We start from the raw sequence: 16,852 nt of genomic DNA, 5'->3' as shown, positions 1-16,852 counted from the left end.
TCTCCCTATTACCAATCTGAAAGTGTGTCCCTGGCAGCTCAACTGGTAAAGAATCCACCTGCAATGAGGGAGACCTGGGTTCGATCCCTGGGTTGGGAAGATCCCTGGAGAAGGGAAGGGCTACCCACTCCAGTATTCTGGCCTGGAGAATTCCATGGACTGTATAGTCCATGGGGTCGCAAAGAGTCAGACACGACTGAGCGACTTTCACCAATCTGAAAGGGTTCTTTATATAGTCAAAATATTTGCTCTATTTACAACAAAATAATAAATTTTTACTTTTAATTTTATGGCAGACTTCCTTTCGCATAAATTTTTTAATGTGTATGTGACAAACTATTAGTTTTTATCTTCATGATTTCTGCTTTTCATGTGATACTTTTTAAATGTAAAATGTAAAATTTCTCCTCCTGTTTACTTATATGCTTACTTTATATGTTGATATATTTCCTTTATCCTTTCCCAACATTCCAAAAATTCAAGGTTTATAGATAATTCTTGTGATTGTTTTCTTTACACTGTGATTAATTGGGATGAAGTTTTACCTGCATCACTGTCATTTGCATTTGGTTTTTAAGGAAATTTGTGATTCTTTTTAAGAGAGAAATGCAAAAGGTATAGGAATAGAATATAATCGCTAAAGTGCTATCTTTTCACTTAGCTTCAAATGTCTTTGCTTAGCAGGCTGATATAGATCATAATGCCAAATATGCAAGTAGCCAATAAAGCTTTATGGAAGCAGAATAAATAACCTATATTCAAATTTCTGTATCTGCAGGAAGACACATAGATTATTAGTTAAGATAAAGGTGACAGAGCTATTCTGCTGTAACAGAAACACAGAAATACAGCAGCTTAAAGGGCATATGTAATGATTTCTCATTCAGATTGGTCTCCTGAAGTGAGCATTCCAAGTTGTCAGGGTGGTTGTGCTCCATGAGGCCCAGGGCCTTATTCTGTGTAGTTGAAATCTGGAAGAAGGGGAAGGAAGAAAAGATCAAAGGCAAGCAATTTCCCTTTACTTCCCTAACAAGAAGGTGGAAGTTGAGCCTACCACTTCTGTTTATGTTCCATTGATGAGAACTGGATCACCTGTTTGCACCTAGCTAATAGGAAGGCTGAGACATGTAATCTGACTATGGTTCTTATGTGTGCAGGAAAAAAGAGAATTTGGGGAATATAACAACCAGTCTACCATTTCTGGGAAAGTGGTGTGGATCTGTCTATTAAAAAAAAAAAAGTGCAGAAGTTGCTGCGAATTTCTCCTGAATAGAATTATTTTAAATTAAATATGTTTACTTGCTGTTTTATACTTACTGTACTTTGAAAATTACTTTTAACAAGCTCTCAAAATAAAAAGGACATGTCTGCATCTAGAGGAAAGATTTAAAGTTCTGAGCACTAATGTAGCCTTTTCCACCCCTAAATTTCTCTTCAGGTATACACTCAATAACAGAAACCTTGGCCGGATTGTCACCATAGCAGAGCCATTCAACACCGAACTGCAACTGTGGCAGGTAGGGAGATAAATTCCCCTATACTTGTCAAGGAAGGAACAGAATTAATTTTTTTTTCAAGTAGAAATGATATTTTCTCTATTCAGATCCTAGAAGACAAGGAAAAAGTAATAATTCTTATATATAATTAAATGTACACCTATTTTTTTTCTAAACTAAAAAAATTTCAAATAACCAAGAAATAAAGTTTAAAAGTTGAGAAAGGTGAGGCCTGGGGAGGCTTCAGCTCGTGGTCCATGAGACCATACAGTTTAGTAAGCCATGAGCAGTTCATCTCCCCTTTCCAGATAAGTGTAATCCTGGGATAAGCTGGTCAAGATTTGATTCCTTTCAGAATTCAGAGTTTTGGAATTTCAAAACTAAGCCCAAGTCTTTCAGATTTTGGATACCTCGGTTCCTCTGGGGTGGAGGGGTGAGGGGGTGTTCATTAACGTTAGACAGAGACTGTATGAATTTTCAGTATCTGTTTAAGATATTGGAATGTTACATCCTTCTGTGAAACAAAATAATTCTTATTTTTGTAAATAGCAGATACTACTATGGTTAAGTTTGGGAGAGGGTTTTGGAGGGAAGAGGGAAAACAAACCAAATTTAACAGAGATTTTTTGATGAGCCCTCAATGAGTGAACTGAAAGTATATAAAACGGTCTAGACTCTTGCAACAAAAAGCTAAGCAAAGCCATCATTCCACAGTACAGATTTTCCAGGAAACACCTTGGGGGAACGTGCAGAAAACTGAGAAACCTACAGAAGCAAAGAGAGCATGCCAGCCAACACTGTGCCGCTCTCCTTCCCCAACACATCAGGGCCTCTTTTGTCTCTTTTGCGGGACATGCTGCCAGGCGTCCAAAGCCAGGGGTCATGACTACTAATCTGAGAGATGGGCTCAATCTGAATGATGCATCAGAAGATGTACCTTAATGTTGTTCAGTGATACTGAATTTACAGGGAAGAAGGAAACAAATCCAGAATGTAAATAAAATCCCTGAAGAATAATTGGACTTAAAATTACTTTCTTAATTATTGCCTTCTCTTTTATAGATCAAGAGCTTTTTCGAAAGATATCCTGAAGCTGGAGCGGGACAAAAACCTAGGGAGCAAGTACTGGAAACAGTGGAAAACAATATCGAGTGGCTAAAACAAAACAGGGATACCATAAGAAATTGGTTTCTTGATTTGAATGGTTAATGTGTCCAAATATCATATTTTAATTTTGTGACTCTATTGTTTCTCCTGTTAAATATTTGGTGGCCTAATTTACAAGCACTATGGAAGGAGTTTTATATATAGATACTACTTTCACTAAGTACTGTGTTTATATGTCTTGCAAAAGCTTTTAAATTGTTCCTTTTTGTTTATGAAGGAAGATACTAATAGAGTAGTTAATGTACTCAGGGATTTCTTCTAAGCATACTTCGTAGGAGATTCTTTACAAACTGAAGATAATTTAATAGCCATTTTAAGGTCTTTAAATATCATTCTTTGTATCTTAAATCTGTGAAAATAGAACAATTTGGTCTTAGCTTTACATTTTTAGTACCAAAGAAATACCACTTAATCTTCTCTCTTTATTTTATTATTCAGAATTACACAGATCCAGCATCATTGTATTCACAGTATGTTTTACTCTTTTAAATACTATCAAAATAACCTGGGTTTAAATTTTACTCAAGGATTGCATGAATTAGCCAAAGAAATACCTGACTCTTACCTTTGTTCTTATAAAATCAACAAAAGAATTCTCCTCTCCTTTTTAAAATAAATCTGAATGGTTACCTTGAAAAAATACATTGTTTTCCAGTGTTCCTTTACTCTGGAATAATAATGACTGTAGTATTCCCCAAATACTTTAGCAGTAGGCAATAAGATTCAAGAACCCAGTCTTTCTCATGCTTAGTTTTCTGTCATCTTGCTCCATTCCCTCCAAAGTTCCTTCAAATAAGCTATGAAATTAAGGGGAAGATAGTGCTTAAATCCTACATGGATTTTAGAGGCAAAGGGCTAAATAATTGGAAACTTATTAGGCAAGAGAGAAGGGTGATCATTCCATAAAACTAAATGGAATTAGAATTTAGCTTTGATCTAACCTAGCAATCTTTAAGTGTGAAAATAAGGAAACCCATGGATGTTCCCAACATGACTCTGCATATATGAGGATATATCTTCTTAGATATAACTTTAATGTGAAAACCTTTATGTCCTAATCCATACAGAATCAGTTCCATTCACTTCAGTCGCTCAGTCGTGTCCGACTCTTTGTGACCCCATGGACAGGAGCATGCCAGGCCTTCTTGTTCATCACCAATTCATACAGAATAGCACTAATCAAATTAATATTCGTGATTTGACTAAGATCAATTTTGTAGGAGCTGGTGGCAAGAACATGTTTAATATGGCACTTGATGCCTAGTAGATCTACAACACAAGTCCAGTAGGCAGAAAAGATAGTAAATTAGTATGTTCCAATCTGCTGTATCTAGAAAATCTAAATTTATTTGGAACCTTCAGAAGTATAATTTAAGATTGGTTTGATGATAATTGAAACACATGGAAACAATCAAAACCCTACCTTTTACTTTACATAAAAAATGTTCCCTAATCAAGGACTCTCAAACTTTGTAAACTTTCCTATTGCTGCATCTTAATTTTTACTTCTCAATCCACATAGCTAAACTGTCAAAGTCAAATGTGGACTGGGGGGAGGAGGAAGGAGACAAAAAAAGAAGATATTTTCAGACTAAAACTTTTAAAATATTGTTTTAAATTACTTCAGAAGAAAAAAACATTAACATCATAATTCTTCAGAAAAAAAAAAAAAAAATCCCACTATCCTCATGGGGATTAACACCCTAACTTCATATTGACCATAATCAAAACCAGCACTTAAAGTCTATGTATTATTTCAACTGGATAAATAAGGAAGTGGGATGTTTTATCCTTCTGCTTTATGCAATAAATTCTTAAAAGAAAAAAATTTGAAGGAGATGGTACATGAAACAGATTCCCAACTTGCCTATAAACACTAAACTTGAGAATGAATTGCTTAGTTCTCTTTACCCCATATTGTAAAAGAACTGCACACTGTGTTTATAACTCCACTAGCCAATCAGGCCCTTCACAAACAGTATCTGGTTTTTAAAGGCTGATGACCAATAGATAGATCTATGCCAAGAAGAGTTTGCTACTGTGCTTTTTTGGTTGTGTCATGATTTTTACAGGGAAAAATTTTAGTATGTTGTATCCAAAATTAAACCACAATAAACCATCAACTTTAAAGAATTAACAGGAAGAAATGATCAGCAAAGTCATGCAGCAAGAAGCAGGGCCAGTAATAATTATTGCCTCCTTCTAGGCAGTTTATTCCTATATTGCAGATCACTGCTATGCACCCACACAAGTATAAACTAGGAGCTTATAAACTAAACTATGAACATATAAGTGACAGGCAGGGAAGTTCTGGGGAGCAGAGATATACTGGTAGGTTGAAGGCAATGGTACTCCTACAGTTTACCCTCCACATAGATAAAGTGTTATTCCAAAAATAGATAAATATAAGGTGGGAAGAGAAATCTAGAATGGTAATTCTCAAAGGGAGAATAAGCAGGGAACAGAAGAAGAGTAGAATAACCAATGAAACTTCCAAAACTGCTAAATAATACTAATAGTGACAGTAACAATAATAACAAATTCCTTTCTAATACCAAGCCCTATTCTAAACACAAGCACTCCACATACATCAATCTCTATATTTGAACTTTAGAAAAACCCATGAGATAGGTACTGTTAATATCCTCATTTTACAGATGGAGAAACAGAGAAGTCACACAACTTGCCCAAGGCCAAAAAGTTAGTGTATGGCATGAGCCAGGACTTGAACTTAGTTTATCACCAGAATCTATGTACTTAACCACATATTAAAGTAGAAACGAGTGTTTTAAAGTTAGTCACCTTAATTTGAGTTTCAACTACTTGCCTTTAATCTCCCTATAACAATAGGGAGTTTCCTCATATATAAAGTGAGGACAAAAATAATCACCACATCACTGGGTTGTTGTGAGGATTAAATGCAAAAACACAGGTAAGGGAGGCATTGTATGGAAAATGATAATCACTCAATTAACATTAGATGCTATTATTGTTGCTATTGTGATATCTCCTAGTCTTCACTTAAGACACCAGTTTGGCGAATAAAATAAAGTTGGGTTCAGGAATAACAACCTAAGCAACTGAAGGCACGAAGGAAAGGCAATGTGTCAAACTGTGCTATTGCTCAGTAGCAGTCACTGTCCATCCCTAAAGAGGATTCCACCATCTCACCCCACTGTGAGATAGCTCAGCACAGGCATGTGACTTACTTCGGCTGGTGAAATATTGGCGAGACTGTTGTGTGTCAATCTCAGGCAGAAATGTCCAGAGTCAGCAATGGTTTGCCACATTCTCCGTTTTCCTTGTGCCACTAGATCCAGCAATGTTCCAGAGAGGGGCTGTTCTATTTGCCTGAATTTCAGGAGGAAAACAATAAAACCAAAAATCAGTTATTTGAAAAGAACAACAAAACTGACAAACCATTAGCTAGTATGATCAAGAAAAAAGTGAGAAGACTTAAATTACTGAAATAAGGAAGGAAAGAGGAGGCATCACTATCAAATTTACAGAGATAAGGATTAAAGAGAACTCTATGCATAGCCATACACCAACAAATCAGATAACAGATTAAATGAACAAATTCCTAGAAAAACACAAACTATCAAACTGACTCAAGGAGAAACAGACAATTTAAATAGACCTGTAACAACAGAGATTGATTTAGTAATTAAAAACAAAAACTTGCCACAAAGAAAAGCCCAGGACCAGATGGTTTCCTTCATGAATCTTACCAAATATTTAAGGAAAAATTAGCACCAATCCTTCACAAATTTGCAAAAAATAGACAAGGAGGGAACACTTCTCAATTCTATGAGGTCATTAACACAATGATACCAAAACCAGGCAAAGACATCACAAGAGAAAAATCCCCCAAACTACAGATCAACATCCTTTTTTAATATATGCACAAAGGCTCTCAACAAAATACTAACAAACCAAATCTAGCAACAAAGAAAAATGATTAAAGACCATGACCAAGTGCCAAGTGGAATTTATCCAAGAATGTAAGATTGTTTTGACACATGAAAATCAATCAATGTGATGTACTATATTGATGCAATAAGGACAAAAACCACATGATCATTCCCATGGTGCAGAAGAAACATTTGAAAAAATCCAGTACCCTTTCATGATAAGACATTCAACAAGCTAGGAATAGAAGGGAACTCCTTCAACCTGAAAAACAGCATCTATGAAATACCAGCAGCTAACATCACACATACAGCTGAAAAGACTGAAATGCTTTGCCCTTAAGTTCAGTGACAAGACAAGGACATGCCTGCTTGCAACTTTACTTAACACTGCAGTGGAACTCTTGCAAAGGAAATTAGGAAAGGAAAGGAAATAAAAGACACCCAGGGCTTCCCTGGTGGCTCAGTGTTAAAGAATCCACCTGTCACTGCAGGATTCATGAATTCCATCCCTGATTCAGGAAGATCTCACATGCCATGGAGCAACTAAGCCAGAGGGCCACAACTATTGAGCCTGTGCTCTAGAACTTGGGAGCTGCAACTACTGAAGCCCGTGAGCACTGGAGCCCATGCTCCTCAACAGGAGAAGCCACGGCAATGAGAAGCCTGCTCACCACAACTAGAGAGTAGCCCCTGCTCGCTGCAACTAAAGAAAGTCCGCACAGCAATGAAGATCCAGCATAGCCAAAAATAAATAAATTTTTAAAATTATTTTTAAAAAGATATCCAAATTAGAAAAAAGAAAATGATCTTTATTATCAAATGACATAATCTTGCACATAGAATATCCTAAAGAATACATGCACATACACACACATAGACGATTACCACTAAATGAATTCAGCAAAGTTGCAGGATACAAATTAATTGCATTTCAATACCCTAGCAATGAAAAATAAGAAAATAAAATTAGTTACATTCCAAGACCATCTAAAAGGATAACATACTAAGCAACAAATTTAACAAGAGAAGTCCAAGACTTGTAGACTTAAAACTAGGAAATATTGTTTAAAAAAAATAAAGATCTCAATACATGGAAGGACATCTCAGGTTCATAGATTGGAAGACATAATACTGTGAAAATAGCAATACTTCCCAATCTACAGATTCAACATAATCCCTAAAAATTGTCACCTTGCTTTTTTGCAGAAACTGAAAACCTGATCATAAAATTCATATTGAAATGAACACAGAATAAACAAAGGAATCTTCAAAGTAAGAACAGGCTGTAGAACTCACATTTCTCAAATTTAAAACTTACTACTCAACTACAATAACCAATAGAATATGATACTGCCATAAGGAGAGACATATAGGTCAATGTAACAGAATTGAGAGTCCAGAAATAAATACTTACATATATGGTCACTTGATTCTTTACAAGACAATAATAATGTAGAAAAAATCTTTTCAATAAATGGTGTTAGGATAATTGGATATCCACATGCAAATAAAATGAAGTTGGAACGCTTTCTTACATCATACACAAAAATTAACTCAAAATACATCATAAACCTAAAAGCTAAAACTACAAAAGAACAGAACAAAACAAAAAACATGCAAGTAAGTAAATCTTTGTGATCTTGGATTAGACAATGATTTCTTAGTCATGATACCAAAAGCATAAACAACAAAATAAAAAAATAGACAAATTAGTCTATATCAAAATCAAAAACTTTATTGCTGCAAAGGGTACTATCAAGAGAGTTATAAGACAAACCATAGTACCAAAGAAAATATTTGTAAATCAAAAATCCTCATTAGGGACCGGTATGAAGAACAATACTGCATAAGAACCTGGAATGTTAGGTCCATGAATCACAGTAAATTGGTCATAGTCACGCAGATGGCAAAAGTGAACATCAACATTTTCGGAATCAGTGAATTAAAATGGATGGGAATGGGTGAATTTAATTCAGATGACCATTACATCTACTGCTGTGGGTGAGAATCACTTAGAAGAAATGGAACAGCCCCCACAGTCAACAAAACAGTCTGAAGCACAGTACTTAGGTGCAGTCTCGCAAATGACAGGATGATCTCAGTTCATTTCCAAGGAAAGTCATTCATCATCACAGTAATCTAAGTCTATGTCCCAACCACTAATGCCAAAGAAGCTCAACAGTTCTATGAAAATCTACAACACCTTCTAGAACTAACACCAAAAAAAGATGTCCTTTTCAGCAAGGGGGTTTGGAATGCAAAAGTAGGAAGTCAAGAGATACCTGGGAATAAAAGGCAAGTTTGGCCTTGGAGTACAAAATGGAAAAGGGCAAAGGCTAACAAGTTTTGCCAAGAGAACATGCTGGTCATAGCAAACCCGCTCTTCCAACAACATAAGAGATGACTCTACACATGGACATCAGTTCAGTTCAGTTCAGTCGCTCAGTCGTGTCCGACTCTTTGCGACCCCATGAACCACAGCACACCAGGCCTCCCTGTCCATCACCAACTCCAGGAGTCCACCCAAATCCATGTCCATTGAGTCGGTCATACGTCCCCTTCTCCTCCTGCCTTCAATCTTTCCCAGCATCAGGGTCTTTTCCAGTGAGTCAGCTTTTCGCATCAGGTGGCCAAAGTACTGGAGTTTCAGCTTTCACATCAGTCCTTCCAATGAACACCCAGGACTGATCTCCTTCAGGATGGACTGGATGGACCTCCTTGCCGTCCAAGGGACTCTCAAGAGTCTTCTCCAACACCACAGTTCAAAAGCATCAATTCTTCAGCACTAAGCTTTCTTTATAGTCCAACTCTCACATTCATACATGACCACTGTAAAACCATAGCCTTGACTAGATGGACCTTTGTTGGCAAAGTAATGTCTCTGCTTTTTAATATGCTGTCTAGGTTGGTCATAACTTTCCTTCCAAGGAGCAAGCATCTGTAGTGATTTTAGAGCCCAGAAAAATAAAGTCAGCCACTGTTTCCCCATCTATTTGCCATGAAGTGATGGGACCAGATGCCATGATCTTAGTTTTCTGAATGATGAGCTTTAAGCCAACTTTTTCACTCTCCTCTTTCACTTTCATCAAGAGGCTCTTTAGTTCTTCTTCACTTTCTGCCATAAGGGTGGTGTCAACTGCATATCTGAGGTTATTGATATTTCTCCTGGAAATCTTGATTCCAGCTTGTGCTTCCTCCAGCCCAGCATTTCTCATGATGTACTCTGCGTGTAAGTTAAATAAGCAGGGTGACAAAATACAGCCTTGATGAACTCCTTTTCCTATTTGGAATCAGTCTGTTGTTCCATGTCCAGTTCTAACTGTTGCTTCCTGACCTGCATACAGATTTCTCAAGAGGCAGGTCAGGTGGTCTGCTCACACTTTATTGTGATCCACACAGTCAAAGGCTTTAGCACAGTCAATAAAGCAGAAGTAGATGTTTTTCTGGAACTCTCTTGCTTTTTCAATGATCCAGCAGATGCTGACAATTTGATCTCTGGTTCCTCTGCCTTTTCTAAATCCAGCTTGAACATCTGGAAGTTCATGATTGACATATTGCTGAAGCCTGGCTTGGAGAATTTTAAGCATCACTTTACTAGTGTGTGAGATAAGTGCAACTGTGCGGTAGTTTGAGCATCCTTTGGCATAGGCTTTCTTTGGGATTAGAATGAAAACTGACCTTTTCCAGTCCTGTGGCCACTGCTGAGTTTTCCAAATTTGCTGGCATATTGACTGCAGCACTTTCACAGTATCATATTTCGGGATTTGAAATAGCTCAACTGGAATTCCATCACCTCCACTAGCTTTGTTTGTAGTGATGCTTCCTAAGGCCCACTTGACTTCACATTCCAGGATGTCTGGCTCTAGGTGAGTGATCACACCATCGTGATTATCTGGGTCATGAAGATCTTTTTTGTACAGTTCTTCTGTGTATTCTTACCACCTCTTCTTAATATCTTCTGCGTCTGTTAGGTTCCTATCATTTCTGTCCTTTATTGAGACCATTTTTGCATGAAATGTTCCTTTGATATCTCTAATTTTCTTGAAGAGATCTCTAGTCTTTCCCATTCTATTGTTTTCCTCTATTTCTTTGCATTGATTGATGAGAAAGGCTTTCTTATCTCTCCTTGCTATTCTTTGGAACTCAGCATTCAAATGGGTATATCTTTCCTTTTCTCCTTTGCTTTTACTTCCCTTCTTTTCATAGCTATTTGTAAGGCCTCCTCAGACAGTCTTTTTGTTTTTTTGCATTTCTTTTTCTTGGGGATGGTCTTGATTTCTGTCTCCTGTACAATGTCACGAACCTCTGTCCATAGATCATCAGGTACTCTGTCTATCAGACCTAGTCCCTTAAATCTACTTCTCACTTCCACTGTGTAGTCACAAGGGATTTGATTTAGGTCATACCTGGATGGTCTAGTGGTCTTCTCCACTTTCTTCAATTTAAATCTGAATCTGGCAATAAGGAGTTCATGATCTGAGCCACAGTCAGTTCCCGGTCTCTTTTTTTGTTGACTGTATAGAGCTTCTCCATCTTGTGGCACATGAGCGTGGCGGCTGTGACGGCACACATGGACATCACCAGATGGTTAATACTGAAGTCAGATTGATTATATTCTTTGCAGCCGAAAATAGAGAAGCTCTATACAGTCAGCAAAAACAATACCGGGAGTTGACTGTAGTCCAGAACATCAGGTCCTTATTGCAAAATTCAGGCTTAAATTGAAGAAAGTAGGGAAAACCACTAGATCATTCAGGTATGACCTAAATCAAATTCCTTATGATTATACAGTGGAGATGATTAGATTCATGGGATTAGAGCTGGTAGGCAGAGTGCCTGAAAAATTATGGACAGAGGTTTGTAACATTATATAGGAGGTGGTGAGCAAAACCATCCCCAAGAAAAAGAAACGCAAGAAGACAAAGTGGTTCTCCGAGGAGGCCTTACAAAGAGCTGAGAAAAGAAGAGAAGCAAAAGGCAAAGGAGTAAGGGAAAGATATCCAACTGAATGCAGAGTTCCAGAGAATAGCAAGGAGAGATAAGAAAGCTTTCTTAAGTGAACAATGCAATGAAACAGAGGAATACAATAGGATGGGAAAGACTAGAGATCTCTTCAAGAAAGTTGGAGATACCAAGGGGACATTTCATGCAAAGATGGGCACAATAAAGGACAAAACAGCAAGGACCTAACACAAGCAGAAGAGATTAATATGTGGCAAGAACGCACAAAAGAACTACACATAAAAGGTCTTAATGATCTGGATAACCATGATTATGTGGTCACTGACTTACAGCCAAACATCCTGGAGTGTGAAGTCAAGCGGGCCCTAGGAAGTGTTACTATGAACAAAGCTAGTGGAGGTTTTGGGATTCCAGCCTAGCTATTTCAAATCCTAAAAGATGATGCTGTTAAAGGGTTGCACTCAATATACCAACAAATTTGGAAAACTGAGCAGTGGCCACAGGACTGGAAAAGGTCAGTTTTCATTCCAATCCCAAAGAAAGCCTATGCCAAAGAATGTCCAAATTACTGTACAATTGCACCCATTTCACATGCTAGCAAGATTATGCTCAAAATCCTTCAAGCTAGGCTACAGCATGAACTGAGAACTGAGAACTTCCAGATGTTCAAGCTGGATTTAGAAAAGGCAGAGGAACCAGAAGTCAAATTGCCAATATCTGCTGGATCGCAGAAAAAGCAATGGAATTTAAAAAAAAAAAAAAAACACTACTGTTTTATTGACTACACTAAAGCCTTTGATTGTGCAGATCACAACGAACTCTGGAAAATTTTTAGAGATGGGAATTCCAGATCCACTTACCTATCCCCAGAAATCCGTATGCAGGTCAAGAAGCAACAGTTACAACCAGACGTGGAACAGTGGACTGGTTCAAAATTGGGAAAGGAGTACATAAAAGCTGTATATTGTCACATTGCTTATTTTACTTCCATGTAGAGTACATAATGAGAAAAGCCAGGCTGGATGGCTCACAAGCTGGAATCAAGATTGCCAGGAGAAATATCAATAACCTCAGATACGCAGATCGCACCACCGTAATGGCACAAAGAGTAGCTAAACAGCCTCATGATGAAGGTGAAAGAGGAGAGTGAAAAAGCTGGCTTAAAACTTAACATTCAAAAAACTAAGATCATGGCATCCAGTCCCATCACTTCATGACAAATAGATGGGGAAACAAAGGAAACTGTGACAGATTTTATTTTCTTGGGCTCCAAAATCACTGTGCACTAGTGATTGCAGTCATGAAACTAAAAGACACTTGCTACTTGGAAGAAAAGCTATGACAAATCTAAACAGCATATTAAAAAGCAGAGACATCACTTTGCTAACAAAGGTCCATATACTCAAAGCTATGGTTTTTCCAGTCGTCATGTACGGATATGAGAGTTGGACCGTAAAGAAGGCTGAGCACCAAAGAATGATGCTTTTGCATTGTGGTGCTGGAGAAGACTCTTGAGAGTCCTTTGGATTTCAAGGAGATCAAACTAGTCAATCCTAATAGAAATCACCCTGAATATTCACTGGAAGGACTGATGCTGATACTGATGCTCCAATAATTTGGCCACCTGATGCAAAGAGCTGACTCATTGGAAAAGACCCTGATGCTGAGAAAGATTGAGGGCATGAGAGGAAGGGGGCAACAGAGGATAAGATGGTTGAATGGCATCACCAACTCAACGGACATGAGTTTGAGTAAACTCTGGGAGATAGTGAAGGACAGGGAAGCCTGGCATGCTGTAGTTCATGGGGCCTCAAAGAGGCAAACATGATTTAGTGAATGAATAAACCAAAAAATGAAGAATATATAAAGAACTCTTACAACTCCACAATAAAAAGATGACCCAATTAAAAATGGGCAAAAGATTTGCATAACTATTTTTCTAAAGATAGACAAATATCTAATAAGTACATGAAAAGATGCTCAACATTATAAACCACTGCTGCTGCTGCTGCTGCTGCTGCCAAGTCACTTCAGTCGTGTCCGACTCTGTGCGACCCCATAGACGGCAGCCCACCAGGCTCCCCCGTCCCTGGGATTCTCCAGGCAAGAATACTGGAGTGGGTTGCCATCTCCTTCTCCAATGCGTGAAAGTGAAAAGTGAAAGTGAAGTCGCTCATTCGTGTCAGACTCTTAGCGACCCCATGGACTACAGTCCACCAGTCTCCTCTGCCCATGGGATTTTCTAGGCAAGAGTACTAGAATGGGGTGCCAACGCCTTCTCCATTATAAACCACTAGTGAAATGCAAATTAAAACCACAGTGAGATACAACTTCACACCCACTAGGATGGCAATAATAAAAAAGACAGACAATAACAACTGTTGGCAAGGATATGGAGAAATTGGAACCTTCATACATTGTTAGTAGGAATTTAAAGCAGCTGCTTTGGAAAACAGTTTGGTAGTTCTTCAAAATATTAAACATAGAGTTACTATAAACCCAGCAATTTTACTTCTATATATATATCCAAGAAAAATGAAAACAAATATCCACGCAAAAAGTTGTATGCAAATGTTTATAGTAACATTATTCATAATAATCAGAATGAAATAAATCAAATTATGAATGAATTTTAAAAAGATGGTATATACCTGTAGTGAAATATTATAGAAGAGGAATGATTCTAATACATAACACACATGAACCTTGAAAATCATAACTGTACACTTTAAATGGGTGAATTTAATGATTGTATGTCTCAATAAGACGTTTTTAAAAGTCACCCAGAAATTGAAAAAAAGAGAAGGAATATCTCCAAATATACAAAATCAAAACTTATTTTTTTTTTTACCTACCAGATCAACCAAAACTAAAGAGACTGAAAATTCAGTGTTGATGAGGGGATGGTTCGGAAATGGACCTCTCGTCACTGCTGGTAGCAGTGTGGATTGGAACAGTGTTTTAAATGGGAGTTTGGTAACATATTTTATAATTTTAAATATGCTTTTCCTTTGAGCCAGCAATACAATTTCTAGAAATTTATCCTTTAGATGCTGTATAAAAATACTTGCATGGTATAGAAGGATGAAAGGATTTTCACTGCAGAGACCTTAAAGTGAAGAACCTATGGAAGTTTCTAAGATTGTTAAACAAATTATGATGCTCCCTTACACTAGAATAAGATACCAGCATTCATTCTCATATGCTCTACCTTCTCTTCCATTATGGCTAAGCTCTTAGTTAAGGCTAATGTACTAGGTCTCATCTTTGTTCAACTTCTCAAAGCATTGTACTAGTAAGTAAGTCTACATTCTCTCTCTCATACCATCAGTGTTTCCTTACCTACTACATTCTTTGCATTAGCAGAGAACCATGCTATTATTTCCCCCCAAATTAAAATATACCCCCTCCCAGTCTCTAAACCCTATTTTTCTTTCCTGATCTCTCCTTCTACTCCCTGAAAACTTCTCTTAAGAGTTATCCATGCTTGTTTAGAGAAGAATTTAGCAGAAACTATCAGATTTTAAATGTGTATGCCATCAGACCTAGCAATTCCACTATTAGGGATCCCTTTTATATAAATACTTAATAGATATTCATTTATGTTCAAGATTTTATCAGAGAATAAAAGATAAAAAACAAAACAGAGTTGTCTAGGCTCATCTAAAATTTCTTCCTTCCTCCAACTAATAAAAATAAAAAAATAAATGGAAAAAAATAAATAAATAAAATTTCTTCCTTGAGCCCATTCTAATTGGGCTTTCATCCCCACTATTCCTCATAAACTGCTTGTTGAGGTCAGGACTTGCTAAATTCAAAAGTCAATTCTCAAAACAATTCTACAAAAAGCCAAGATAATAGTGCCCAAATATACAGCGAACTGATATAACTTAATCCAAAGTTAAACTTTAAGACTTCTAGACAAATGAAATGGACTACACACTCTTCAGATAACCTCTCAAAAATACTACTTCAACTGAGTTTTGATGTTTTATCAAAGTAGTAGTGAGCTGGAGTACAGATTTTCTCTCTTGCTACTTTAACCGTCAAATGAACTGAGGGAATTGCTGACACATTCTTATGAAGTTGAGATGCAGCTGTCTGAATACACTTACACTCCAAATGTAGAACAAAGGTAGGATTTCCCCAGATCAATAATTTTGCAACTAGCTAAGATACAGGCTAACTATTAAGGTATCAAAATTACAAGATGTAGAACATGGATCCAATCGTTTTAGCCTGTAAAAGATGTAAAGAAAGTATTGCTAAGATCCCTCCTCAGCCATCTTCCCATAGAAGGAAAAAAAAAACCTCTTGATACAGAATCATAAAATCTATAACTTTAATTAATATAGCTTTGCAATCAACACTTCAAGATAAACTGAAGATGTATTTTAATTTGAAGGATCTATGTCAAATTTACAACAATGCTTATCCCTGAGTGATGTAAATGATTCCTATCCAAGAAATGAAAAGTCTAGGTATAAGAATCAATAAATGATCAAATAAATGTATACTATTCCTAAAGATTTATCCACAACATGATGATAAGATTAAATGATCTGATTTTTCACAAAAGTCTAAATTTGAATTTTATCAAGAAGGAAGATATAAAAAATTTAGACAAAATTCCAGGTAAAATAACATGTGCATAATTTGGGGTAAGTAAAAGGCTGTGCTTTTCTTTTAAGTATAAAGTGATAAGCTATACTCTGGATCCAGCAATGATTAGTCAATGACTATATATAAATTATCAAAGTTTAGCTTAAACATTTAAATGAAATGTCCAGTCATAACTTGAGAATAGCACAGAGCAACACAGGATCTACCACATTCAGAGAAGTCAGGGGATGGCGACTGCACCAATGAAATTAAAAGACACTTTCTCCTTGGAGAAAAGCTATGACAAACCTATACAGCGTATTAAGAAGAAGAGACATCACTTTGCCGACAAAGGTCCATATAGTCAAAGCTACGCTTTTTCCAGTGGTCGTGTATGGATGTGAAAGCTGGACAGTAAAGAGGGTGAGCACTGCAGAATTGATGCTTTTGAACTGTGGTGTTGGAGAAGACTCTTGAGAGTCCCTTGGAGAGCAAGGAGTAAAACCAATCAATCCAAAAGGATATCAACCCTGAATATTCATTAGAAGGACTGATAGTGACGCTCCAATACTTTGGCCACATGATGCAAAGAGCCAACTCATTGGAAAAGACCCTGATGCTGGGAAAGATTGAAGGCAGGAGGAGAAGGGGACGACAGAGGATGAGATGGTTGGATGGCATCATTGACTCAATGGATATGAGTTTGAGTAG

The 16,852-nt window shown here is 37.1% G+C and overlaps 1 protein-coding gene and 1 long non-coding RNA gene across 2 annotated transcripts in view; one reads left to right on the top strand and one right to left on the bottom strand.

Annotated features, from left to right (window-relative positions):
* Positions 1-3,305, top strand: part of ENPEP (glutamyl aminopeptidase) — a 79,469-nt gene extending 76,164 nt beyond the window's left edge. Inside the window, exons 19-20 of the mRNA XM_061164210.1 lie at positions 1,439-1,517; positions 2,559-3,305. Of these exons, the coding sequence (XP_061020193.1) occupies positions 1,439-1,517; positions 2,559-2,705 (226 nt within the window). The 3' untranslated portion in view covers positions 2,706-3,305. The remainder of the gene's footprint in view (positions 1-1,438; positions 1,518-2,558) is intronic.
* LOC133071638 (uncharacterized) overlaps positions 1-8,003 on the bottom strand; it is a 264,630-nt gene extending 256,627 nt beyond the window's left edge. Inside the window, exons 1-3 of the long non-coding RNA XR_009696488.1 lie at positions 7,992-8,003; positions 7,463-7,516; positions 5,873-6,014 (exon numbers count right to left, since the gene is read on the bottom strand). This is a non-coding gene — a long non-coding RNA (uncharacterized LOC133071638). The remainder of the gene's footprint in view (positions 1-5,872; positions 6,015-7,462; positions 7,517-7,991) is intronic.
* Positions 8,004-16,852: the final 8,849 nt, after the last annotated feature.

Source organism: Dama dama, chromosome 17 (genome assembly GCF_033118175.1).
Source record: "Dama dama isolate Ldn47 chromosome 17, ASM3311817v1, whole genome shotgun sequence".
Classification (NCBI taxonomy): Eukaryota; Metazoa; Chordata; class Mammalia; order Artiodactyla; family Cervidae; genus Dama; species Dama dama.
Note: the sequence above shows the minus strand (reverse complement) of the source record. Positions and strands in the feature narration are given on the sequence as shown.